Below are 12,031 nucleotides of genomic sequence, written 5' to 3' on the forward strand. Positions count from 1 at the left end.
ATCTTCAATAAGCGTGTTTAAAGAGACATTTTCAGCATTCATACCCAAGTTATTTTCACCGCTGATAAACAGAGTGAACGTGTTCAATCACTCGCTGACACTAGATGGCGCTTAATAAAAAACAGAAATACTCCAGTACATAAGATGGCGCTGTGCAACTTTACACTTCGGACATTCATTTTTACACAGGTTTCGTCGTCTCCTTCAGGGTGTTTTTTTTTCTGTATTCATGGTGTAAGCGTTTCCTTTTATGTATAGCTCCTCCACAACACACACACACACTTTTGCGCAAAAAAGTTAGAAGTAGAAGTAGTAAATTACGTAAAATAAAACTTGACACATGAATCCTATTTGATGTGCAGTTCCTGTGCGCTCGGCTAGAGCGTTTTCTGCTTGAGCGCCACCCAGTGGTGTTTTACAGTAACTTCAGCAGCTCAAGGCACCCGAGCTAAGGCTCTAATCTTATTTGTTGATCAGTTTTAATGCAGCATATCAAACCATAAAAACAAAGAGAGGTGTTTTTAATGATGTTTCATGTTGGCTGTTTTGTGCGTCCACTCAGATTAGCATCCTTTGTTTTGTCATGATACGTTACATGTTGGTGATTACAGCAGAAAATCCTCAGGCCTTTTGTGTATTTTAGAAAATGTCACCGATATAAACGATTTTTTAAAAATAGTGTTATATGATTATGTAATTGACTTAAAAGGTGAGCATTAGTAAGCAGCAAATGTTGTGTTAGGCCATGTCCACATGTGCACGGGCATTTTTATAAACAGCGTTTTTCCCGCTTTCGTTTTTAAATGTCTGTCCACATGAAACCGCCAAAATGCTCTGTGATGCATGTTAAGAGCACACCGAACCAACAGGGGGCGATGATGACACTTTTATACTGAGTTAACACCAAATGGGGAATTGAGTATTTACACGAGGAAATTGCATTCAAATTAATGCAAACGAGAAAACAGGCGGATTATTGTCGTGCGGGCGAACGACATGAAATATGCGATACGTTTGCCGCAAATGTTCAGACATTTGCCTTATTCAAGTCGTTTGTTGGCGTGAACCCAGCCATGTCGGCCAATCAGAAATCAGAAAACAGCATGCACGCTGATGTCATATTGTCCACAAGACCACACCGCACCCAGAGTTTTCAGAAAGTTTGGGTTTCAGTCACCTGACACTGCATTTTCTTGTGGACAAACAGCGAAACTGCATAGAAAGAAGTGCGGTTGTGAAAATCCCCCGTGTTTGTGTGGACAGGGCCTTAACCAAAGCCTTTTTCAGTAACAGCAGGGTCTCAAGGACACAGTGGTGAACAGGAAATCATCTCTGAAACGAATAAATGGCTGAATATTCATGAAACATATTGAATATAAAAACACACAACATAATTTAATAGCATTGAGTATTGTCCAGTGTTCCATCTCTATCAGTTTAATCATCAATCATTGGTCGAGGCCAGGAGGGGCGGGGCCGTTCAGCCGATCTAACTCGTCGACCTGTGGAGTGGGCGTGGCTCCAGCTCGAGTAGGACCCTCCCCCATGGCGGTGATGAGGTTTGGGACGCTGCGGCTGCGCACACACTGGAAGTCCACGTGTCGGCTCTTGCCCTCCTCCTTCTCCCAGGACAGCTGGATGAACGGACGCTGCACGTAGCTGTAAATCACCTCCGACTTCCCGCCCGGACGCCGCTTCACCTTCTCCTTACAGGTGGGGTATCCTGAGACACAACGCTGCCTTTCAGTGATGTTGTGTGTATATGGAATACCTTTTAAAGACTTTTTAAAATGTACACATGAAATCAAAACTAAGCATATTGATGCTGTTAGCTTGCATTGCTAGTTTTTTGGTAAACAATTCATCTGTGCATGTCTTTAAGAACAAAAAACAATAGTTTGCCCTTGTTATCTTTAATTCAAATCTGAAAATGCACTTCCTGTTTGTTTTCAGTTCAATTCTCAGATTACGTTTGTTTTAGGTATTGGGCGTGGCTAACATATTTAACCACGCCCCTCCAGCTTTCAATTTTGACAACAGAAGTGGTGAGGAGGAGGAGTCTGTTAGGTTGTAATAACTCTCCACATACCCTTTTCCCCATCTTTCTGAATTAAACGCCTACTTTACTACATCCAATCAGCTCGCAGTAGAAAAAACAAGCCACGCCCACTGCTTTCTCATCTAATATTTAGTTTCTCTAGGAAATGCGTCACAATATGAAAAAAAAAAATGGTCGCAGCTTTCAGTTCATGCAGACTTCAAGACTCTTTCCATATATTTTAAGACCTTATCGCCACTTTAGGTTTCAGCCGGTAACATTGGCGGCGTTTTAACTTGCGCTATATTAGCTAAATACTAATTGAAAGAACATAATCCCAAACTAAAGCATTGTACATGTACTGTATAAAAATGCTAATCCAACAGGGGGCGCCTATAGAGTAGCTATATATGTAAGAATTTTAATGTTATAATCACTTTTTTTTAATTGTAAACAGCTAATAATGAAGTTTAAAAGATGAGACCTGCTGCAGTTCATTAATTGGCCACTGGTGTCGCTTATAACAAGGGTTTTTGAGTTCCCTTTTTAGTCGCATCATTGCTTGGTGAAATTTTATTGGGAAAACCTTGAGTACTACAGCAAACAAAACAGCGTGATGTCTAACATAGCAGGATTTTATCGATTAAATAAACTACACAGCATCCTGACATTCGTAGATTACATTCAGGCAAACTTTACCATACAATTATACGTTGTATAATCAAAAACGATACAAAATGTAATACCTTGTAAAACAGCATTAAAGACTTTTCAATACTTTTTTAGGGCGTTAAATTTCTCGACATTGATGTAATCCTTCTTAAGACCCCGCGGCACTCTGATAAAAGGTTTGAATATGTGTGTGTGTGTGTGTTTACCTTCGATACCGATGCGTATGTTTTTCAGGCCTCGCTCCTTAAGATGAGTTTTCGCGACGTCTCTGTTTTCAATAAACTTGAAGAAACGGTAGAGTTTGGTGCTGTAGATGACTTAAGGAACAAAAAAAGAGCATGTTAAAGCTCATGTTTTAATGTATTATTCACTTGTTTATTGTGAACAGCTAGTAATGAAATTTAAATAATGAGACCTGCTGCAGTTCATTAAATGGCCACCGGTGTCGCTAATAACAAGGGTTTTCGAATTCCCTTTTTAGTCACATCATTGTGAAATGTCATGAAATGTTGTTGTAAAAATTCATTTTGATGATCAATAGGGGCGTCACGGTGGCGCAGTGAGTAGCACGATCGCCACATGGCAAGAAGGTCACCGGTTCAAGTCCCAGCTAGGTCAGTTGGTGTTTCTGTGTGGAGTTTGCATGTTCTCCCCGTGTTGGCGTGGGTTTCCTCCGGGTGCTCCGGTTTCCCCCACAGTCCAAACACATGCGCTATAGGGGGATTGATTAACTAAATTGGCCATAGTGTGTGTGTGTGTGTGTGTGTGTGTGAATGAGTGTCTATGGGTGTTTCCCAGTACTGGATTGCGGCCAAAAGGGCTGTATAAAACATATGCTGGGTATGTTGGCGGTTCATTCCACTGTGGCGACCACTGATAAATAAAGGGACTACACTGAAAAGAAAATGAATGAATTTCTGAATGTTGATCAGTAAAGGAACTGGGGATGGTCAAAGTGCAATGGAGTTGTATCTAGAAGGGATACAGCTGCGGCTGGAAGTTAACAAGAATTATTTATAAAATTACCCATTAAAATGTGTTTTATTAATGTCTTCCCCAACTCTAAACCCTCAGAGTAATGTAAAAATATGATTTATTGTTGTACAATGTCACAAAAATAATGCTATATTGATGTGAGTATCCACAGCTGTATCCCTTCGAGACTTTGCCGCACAATGGCACCACATGTTGGCGGACTGTCATCTTTTTTCATTCATTCAATCATTTTCCTATGGCTTAGTCCCATTATTTATCAGGGGTTTGCCACAGTGGAGTGAACCGCCAGTTTATTCAGCATATGTTTATACCCTGCCAGCTGCAACCCAGTACTGGGAAACACCCATCACACTCATACACTACGGCCAATTTAGTTTATCAATTCCTCTATATGAGAATTACAGGTTTGTAAGCATTCAGGATGCGTGCGCATCGAGGTTGCAGAGGAAAAACAGGAACGCTAGCATTTACAGCGAGGGAATGACATCCGATGCGCTACAGAGTGTGTTGTTGTATTAGAGATAAGTTATATTGATTACATATTAAATATATTATTTACATAATGATTTCAGCGTATTATAACAGCTCATCACCCAGTGATAAGCACAGTGATTTTGCAAAATTAACGTTAAAGTGAGCGGCGTTCATCTGACAGGTCCATTTGCGATAGCACGCTCCCAATGGCCAAGCATCCAGCCCCAAATATACAACCATCTCATTGAAATTCCACGTGATTTTACAAGAGAATTTAAAGGCCAACAAGTCTCTGGATGCCTACATTGTTGTTCAGTGTGGTCATGTGCAAGAAATAATGCTCCATGATGACCAGATTCAACACTTTGTAGTGCTAAAAACTGAGGTTCTGCCTAGCCAGGAAAGAAGACGGAGCTGTACAAGGCCTGGGTAATCATCAACAAGCAGAACAACTGCATTCTGACAGTGAACTACACCTGTACGCAGGGTATGTGAACTCACACTTGTACATTTCATTCTCAGCATTCAGTGTCCACTGTTTAATTAACCATATTGAACTGTTTTTGCTGAAATCATTTCTGCAATCAAAAACGAGTAATGGGTCTGATTCAGCATAGCGTGAGCTCACCTGATATAACATGAGAACTGCAGAGTCCAGCATTTTTAATTAGGTCCTCGCTCCATTCAGCTTTTCTGACGTCTGCGGTTGGCATTAAAAGCAGTGTGGTGTACAGTAAAATTTAAGTTTTTTATTTGTGGACTTTCGATTTTGGCATCCTACCGCACAACACCACATGTTTGCTATTGCAACCGGTCTTTTTTAGCAACCGGTATGCGCGGTTGAACCCGTGTGATGTCATGTGTAACATAGGTTGGTAATTCCCCTATAGCGCATGTGTATGGACTGTGGGGAGCACCCGGAGGAAACCCACACCAACACAGGGAGAACATGCAAACTCCACACAGAAACACCAACTGACCCAGCCGGGACTCGAACCAGTAGCCACTGTTTCGCTCGTCATTTTTTTTTCATAGCTTCAAATTGGAATGACTGGACTTTACCGTCAAAATATGACCACCCAAAACTTTTATATTTGCGAATCTTTGCATTGATGATTGTGCTCACTTTGCGAGTGTTCCTCTCCCATCGGCGGAGGGTTGTCGTGGTCCCAGTCTACAGTATCATCGTCTGTGAGCACCACGATGTGACACTCTCGCTCTCCCTCCTGAGCGCTGGAAACCATCGCCGGCAGCAACAGCTCCTCCAGAAACACCTCGAACTGCCGCCGAGCGCCGTCATTGGACAGCTCGTGCAGGAGAGCGCCTGATTGGACAGAAGCACTCATGAATTTGAGCAAATTTTGTGCTGAAGTCATTGTTATTCGCCCTTCTGTGAATTGATTTTATTTTTCAAATATTTCCCGAATGATGTTGAACAGATTCAGGAATTTCTCACAGTATTTCCTGTAATATTTTTTCTTCTGGAGAAAGTCTTATTAGTTTTATTTCAGCTAGAATAAAAGCAGTTTTAATTGTTTTAAAGCCATTTTAATGTCAATATTATTAGCCCCCTTCAGCAATATTAGTGTTGGATTGTCTCCAGAACAAACCACTGTTATACAATGACTTGCCTAATTACCCTAACTTTACCCTAATTACCCTAGTGAAGCCTTTAAATGTCACTTTAAGCTGAATACTAGTGTCTTGAAGAATATCTAGTCTAATATTATTTACTGTCATCATGGCAAAGAGAAAATACATCAGTTATTAGAGATGAGTTATTAAAACTGTTATGATTAGAAATGTGTTGAAGAAATCTGCTCTCTGTTAAACAGAAATTGGGGGAAAATATACAGGAGGGCGAGTAATTCAGGCTTCAACTGTAGATGTGTTTGACTCACTGAGGTCTCTGCATCTGACGGTGTTGTAGTCGAAGTTTATACACAGATAATCGCAGGCTTCGCGCAGCTCCGCCAAAGACACGCCCTCTGGACAGTGCAGGATGCCGACTCTGTAAAAATCCTGAGCAAGAGATGATGTTACATTAAAAAGACTTGTACTACAGGGGCTGTTGAATGCTTGATTCTGATTGGCTGATGGTCCCTCTAAAGTGTTTGGTTATTGTCAGATAAAGGCACAGCTAAAGTAGTTCCGGCAGGTTTTCATTAGATTGACACTAGAGACTAGTGCTACACACAGGAGCTGTTTGAGTTTGACAAAATCCTGACAAATACAACATCTCAACAGTGGATTTAGGAGCTGTAGTCAATTACACCTGTTTTCAATTATTACTTATGTAAAATCTGCAATGTGTGACTTTTACGTACCAGTATGACTCTGAAGATACTTGCACCGATTCCCTCAGCGATTTCATATTCGCCTTTAGTGTTTGGTCGCGTAAAACTGTGCTGACGCGCTCGACCAAACATTCTGCAAAAACACACAAGTGATTAGGTTTCACGTTTTGCGCTATTAAAACGTATTTCGATTGTCATATTGAGTACCTTCCTAGCACCGTATCCGGGTATGTTGTAAACACTGCAGGATCCACTACGAAATGTGTCCCGTCGACTACTAAGGTGACCCGGTCATGTGATAAGGGGCGTGGTTGCGCTGGCCACACGCCCTTTGTGACATCAGCCCCGCCCTCTGCTCCTACTGTCATCCCTCGGGCTGCAAACGAAAACGTTAAATCACGTTTTGATAATGTAGTAGGGCTGCACGATATATGGTTTCAGCATCGATATATTCAACACAGCCTCATTGTGGATACATAACCCTGTCTACATTTCTGGAGAGCGTTAGAGGTACGTCTGGCTGCATTTCTTCTTTTAAACGAATGCTACGTTGCGCTATGATGCTACCTCTGGCTTCTGCTACTTTTAGCACTAACAGCTGACCGCTTACCACCAAGTGGACGGCTTTTCAGGTGTTACCAGTTTGCTCAGTGGCTCGCCCTGTATGTTGGCGTGTCTGGCGAAGAACGTTTCCAGAAACTAGGTAAAACAAAAGCAAAACTAAAATAAATCATCAACAGGCTAAAAACGCGAAATCATAGGACGGCTTTTCTTTTTCTAGATTGCTTCTGGTTGGTTTAGGGAAGGAGGTGGGTCAGTCAGTCGACGGCAAGCTGGTATATTGCGCCCTCTGGTGGATTTATGTGGGAAGAGCATGCGAGAGAAAAATTTGAGATCATCAAAAAGCATACACAGCAGCCTCTGGTGGATTTGCAAAAACAAATACTGCGAGCAGACGTACCTCCGGTTACGTTTTCACTCTCCCCAGAAAAATCTAGACCTGAGTACGTATCAGCAATGAGCCTGGGTTGGATATATCACAATAGTCAAGATATGTTGAGTCTGAATTATGGTTGACCAGGATCTACAGTATTGTATTTAATTACTGTACTTATACGGACGTTATGCAACAAAAAATAAGAATATTTATTTTGCTTCTAGTGCAAATATCTACATTTCAAAGTGAAGATAATTTAGCTTGTTTTAAAGAAAAATAATAATTCTGACTTATATTTTCTAAAGCTGAAAACAAAACAACAGTTTTACTTGCTCTAAGTTTTTTTTTTTTGATATTTGGATCTAGAAACGAAGCATTTTTTTCATTGTGATTATTCAATTTCTGTACCTGAACACTATTAAGACTCCTCAGAAAACTGTCAAATAGAGCTATTCAAAGTGAAGCTGTATTCATATTGCAGAAAAAGTAAAACACCGCAATATCAGATTGTTCCAGTGTGGTGCAGCCCTGTATCGTAATGTGTGCTTTTGTATGTGATTGATTGGTACAGACGTGTAGCACCTGTCGCGTGCTCCTCCGCCATGATCTTCTGGACTCCTGCAGACCTGTAAGACAGTCCATATGGTGAACATAATATTATAAACTCCTTACGAACGTCTGACTGGCCCACATTGGTCAAGCTTAACCCCACAGACACCCAGTAACCCGCGACAAACCTACAGTAAACACATCATGCTGTGTAAATTTGACCTATATATACAGTACAGTTGAAGTCAAAGCCCTCCTGTATATTTTTCCCTCAATTTCTGTTTAACGTAAAAGATTTTTTTTAACACTTTTCTAAACATAATAGTGTCAATAACACATTTCTAATAACTGATGTCTTTTCTCTTTGCCATGATGACAGCACATAATATTAGATTAGATATTCTTCAAGAGACTAGTATTAAAGTGACATTTAAAGGCTTATTTAGGTTATAGGCAAGTTTGTGTAATTAGGCAAGTCATTGTATAACAGTGGTTTGTTCTGGAGACAATCCAAAACTAATATTGCTGAAGGGGGATAATTACATTGACCTTAAAATGGCTTTAAAACAATAAAAACGGCTTTTATTCTAGCTGAAGTAAACCAAATAAGACTTTCTCCAGAAGAACAAATATTAGAGGACATACTGTAAGAAATTCCTGAATCTGTTCAACATCATTTGGGGAATATTTGGAAAAGAAGGGTGAATAATTTTGACTTCAACAGTATGCGCTTAATTAAAACTGCAAAACAGTATCAGTGTCTTATTTTTTGTTCAATTATTTTTATTGAGTGAAAAATACACACTTGAAATGGCAGACATATAAAGATGTCTTAATTAAATTGTGCTTAATATGTGCTTAATTATAATGGCAGAAATTGTATAGTAATAGCCTTGCTTTATATAAATTTTTGCAGTTATTATTTGTACTGTTAATGTTATTTCATACTGTTAAAATCATAGAGGTTAAAATACATTATATTTTACTTGAAATGGCTGACATAGTGAGATGTCTTAAATTGTGCTTATTCATTTATTCATTAATTTTCCTTCGGCTTAGTCCCTATTCATCAGGTGTCGTCACAGAGGAATGAACCGCCAACTTATGTTATATGTTTAACATAGCGGATGCCCATCCAGCTGCAACCCAGTACTGGGAAATAAATTGTGCTTATGCTTGATTAAAACTGCAAAACAGTAATAGCGTCTTTTTATATATTTATATATTTTATTGAGTCAAAATACATAATTGAAATGGCAGACAAAGCGAGAGGCTTTCCACATTTACTTTTTAAGCTTTTACAACAATGAGAATGAGAAGAAAAATAATAGTGAATGAATAATAAAATAAAAAATAGCCTGATAAAATAATAATATTTTCTTATTTTAACAGCAGGGCTCTTTATTGCTTATTATGTTTCTGGAAAACCAAATAAATGTAATATTACTTACATAGAATTCATAAGTTTTAATAAGGTACTACATGCTCCGTGATCATAGTGCTAATATGCAATATTTTTTTAGCTCTAACTAATGTTAATACAGATTAATAAACCGATTTAGCCATTTAGTCCTAACAAACCGTTATCAAAAATAGCCGTTATCCCTAAACCGTTATGAAAATGAACGTTAACCATGTTTAAATTTTACCATGGTAACCACAAATCAACAATGGATTTGCTGCACATACTTTAACCATGAACTTTTTATTTTAAACTTGTCATACAAACAGTAGGCTAATAAATCAAAAAATAAAGTGGTTACTAAACTTTAACTATGGTTAATTTTCGTAACAACAAACAACTAACAGTAACAGTTTAAGCACAAATGATAAGAAAATAGTCTATTCGAGCAGAATAAGAGCTCAGAAAGAAAACGGACACTTTCAAGTTTCTAACTAACATTTCCCCCATGGATAATTAAGAAAACACGAATTATTGTCTTTTTAAATTAGTTAAATTATCACTTACCAGTGCGTCTGCGTTCAATACAAATCCTTGTGGAGTGCAGGAGGAAGCGCGCGGATTAACCGACGGTAATCCAATAACAGCTGAGGTGAGGCGCATGGCGGGAAGATCTCTGAGGGATAATTTACCACAGTGGTTTAAACAAGTCAAAATTGACAAGTTTAGATTAAAGTTGTAAACAAACATGGATTAATGTTTGTGCTTACCGTAAGTGCTAGCCTTTTGCGTTGGTCTTAATATTTATAAGTAATTTCGTGACGTGAAATATGACCACAGAATGTTTAAGATTGTTTTAATAATTAAATTTTTAATAACAAGTAAATACATTAATACAAACATGATGAAGAACGGTAAGGTTGTCCATAAAACAATGCAGAGTATGTGAAGAAATATATGGTCATATAAAGTTTGGTAATACATTTTTATTATTTAAAATAATCAAACAGTAAAATAAAATCACTGTAGATATGTTATTTAGTGTTGGCACATTTTAAAAATACATTATATAGCTGACACATGGAGTGTTTGCTTATGAAGTGTTTAATTGAGCTCATTGCAATATGAAGTTATTAAATTATTAGGATTCCTGTGAAATTGTAATTATTTTCAAATATTTCCAAAATGACGTTAAACAGAAAATCTTAGAAGAAAATTACTGTCTTGCAAACTATCTAATAATATTTCATGTACTGTCATCATGGCAAAGACAAAAGAAATGAGATATTTGCAATAAATTAAAACTTAAAATGCTTAAATTGTGTTGAAAACATCTCAGCACTTTGGAAAATAATCGAAATTCCACAGGAGGGCTAATGTATCTGCTTTGACCCTATATCAAAGTGCTTTAAAGCAAAACTATAATCACCTTAAAGTCACTTTATTATCCAGAAACATTTAGTGACAGACTATTAATCTATGTAGTTCACATTTGCAATTTAGGGAGATATACATATACATTTTTAGACAAAAGCAATCTTGATATATTGGAAATTGAGTGTTCATTTAATCAATTTAGTTATTAGAATAGTGTTGATATCTAGAAATCTGCATTATATGGTATTTAATACTTTTGGCTCATAAAACAGTCCTCACAGTTATGTTATTAGCTGTGTTTCCATCCATCAATTTTATATGCATTTTGGAATATCGCATAAAAAATGTTTCAATGGAAATAGCAAGATTTTGAAAACCCCAAAAATTCTGTGAACAACTGAGTAGGATAAACGTTTTATCTCATAAGAAAAAATGCTCATAAACTGTGATGTAAACAGCTGTAATGAGTAAAGTCTGCGCATACGCTTCATTAGTATCTGCGCTTCAGTGCTTATCAGATGATTTGTCAGATATAAATGTGTGTGTGAGGGTCTCTGCATCATTAAGGTTGGTTTGCAGATATAAATGTGTGTGTGAGGGTCTCTGCATCATTAATGTTGGTCTGCAGATATAAATGTGTGTGTGAGGGTCTTTGTGTCATTAATGTTGGTCTGCAGATATAAATGTGTGTGTGAGGGTCTCTGCATCATTAATGTTGGTTTGCAGATATAAATGTGTGTGTGAGGGTCTCTGCATCATTAATGTTGGTCTGCAGATATAAATGTGTGTGTGAGGGTCTTTGTGTCATTAATGTTGGTCTGCAGATATAAATGTGTGTGTGAGGGTCTCTGCATCATTAATGTTGGTTTGCAGATATAAATGTGTGTGTGAGGGTCTTTGAGTCATTAATGTTGGTCTGCAGATATAAATGTGTGTGTGAGGGTCTTTGCATCATTAATGTTGGTCTGCAGATATAAATGTGTGTGTGAGGGTCTTTGCGTCATTAATGTTGGTCTGCAGATATAAATGTGTGGTGTGAGGGTCTGCATCATTAATGTTGATCTGCAGATATAAATGTGTGTGTGAGGGTCTTTGCATCATTAATGTTGGTCTGCAGATATAAATGTGTGTGTGAGGGTCTTTGCATCATTAATGTTGGTCTGCAGATATAAATGTGTGTGTGAGGGTCTTTGCGTCATTAATGTTGGTCTGCAGATATAAATGTGTGTGTGAGGGTCTTTGCATCATTAATGTTGGTCTGCAGATATAAATGTGTGTGTGAGGGTCTT

The 12,031-nt window shown here is 38.2% G+C and overlaps 1 protein-coding gene across 2 annotated transcripts; it reads right to left on the minus strand.

Annotated features, from left to right (window-relative positions):
* Positions 1–1,376: 1,376 nt before the first annotated feature.
* Positions 1,377–8,512, minus strand: LOC130215846 (BTB/POZ domain-containing protein KCTD20-like). 2 transcript variants are annotated; one of them, XM_056447691.1, is made up of 7 exons: positions 7,997–8,512; positions 6,685–6,853; positions 6,508–6,610; positions 6,082–6,202; positions 5,307–5,504; positions 2,917–3,027; positions 1,377–1,723 (listed from the first exon to the last, which is right to left on the minus strand). In XM_056447691.1, exons 1-7 carry the CDS (start codon positions 8,016–8,018, stop codon positions 1,449–1,451), a joined length of 999 nt encoding a protein of 332 aa, XP_056303666.1. In that variant the 5' UTR covers positions 8,019–8,512; the 3' UTR covers positions 1,377–1,448. The 2 variants fall into 2 exon arrangements, with proteins under 2 accessions (XP_056303666.1, XP_056303665.1); XM_056447690.1 differs by having other exon boundaries at positions 7,988–8,512.
* Between the last annotated feature and the right edge of the window lie 3,519 nt (positions 8,513–12,031).

Source organism: Danio aesculapii, chromosome 22, assembly GCF_903798145.1.
Source record: "Danio aesculapii chromosome 22, fDanAes4.1, whole genome shotgun sequence".
NCBI lineage: Eukaryota > Metazoa > Chordata > Actinopteri > Cypriniformes > Danionidae > Danio > Danio aesculapii.

Excerpts from the sequence above, each read along its gene's own strand:
- LOC130215846 (XM_056447690.1), bottom strand. The coding sequence starts at position 8,018 with ATGGCGGAGGAGCACGCGACAGGTGCTACAC. Across the intron at positions 6,854-7,987 it reads GCACGCGACAGGTGCTACAC|CCCGAGGGATGACAGTAGGA; the intron begins GTCTGTACCAAT and ends TTTCGTTTGCAG. Across the intron at positions 6,611-6,684 it reads CCGGATACGGTGCTAGGAAG|AATGTTTGGTCGAGCGCGTC; the intron begins GTACTCAATATG and ends GTGTTTTTGCAG.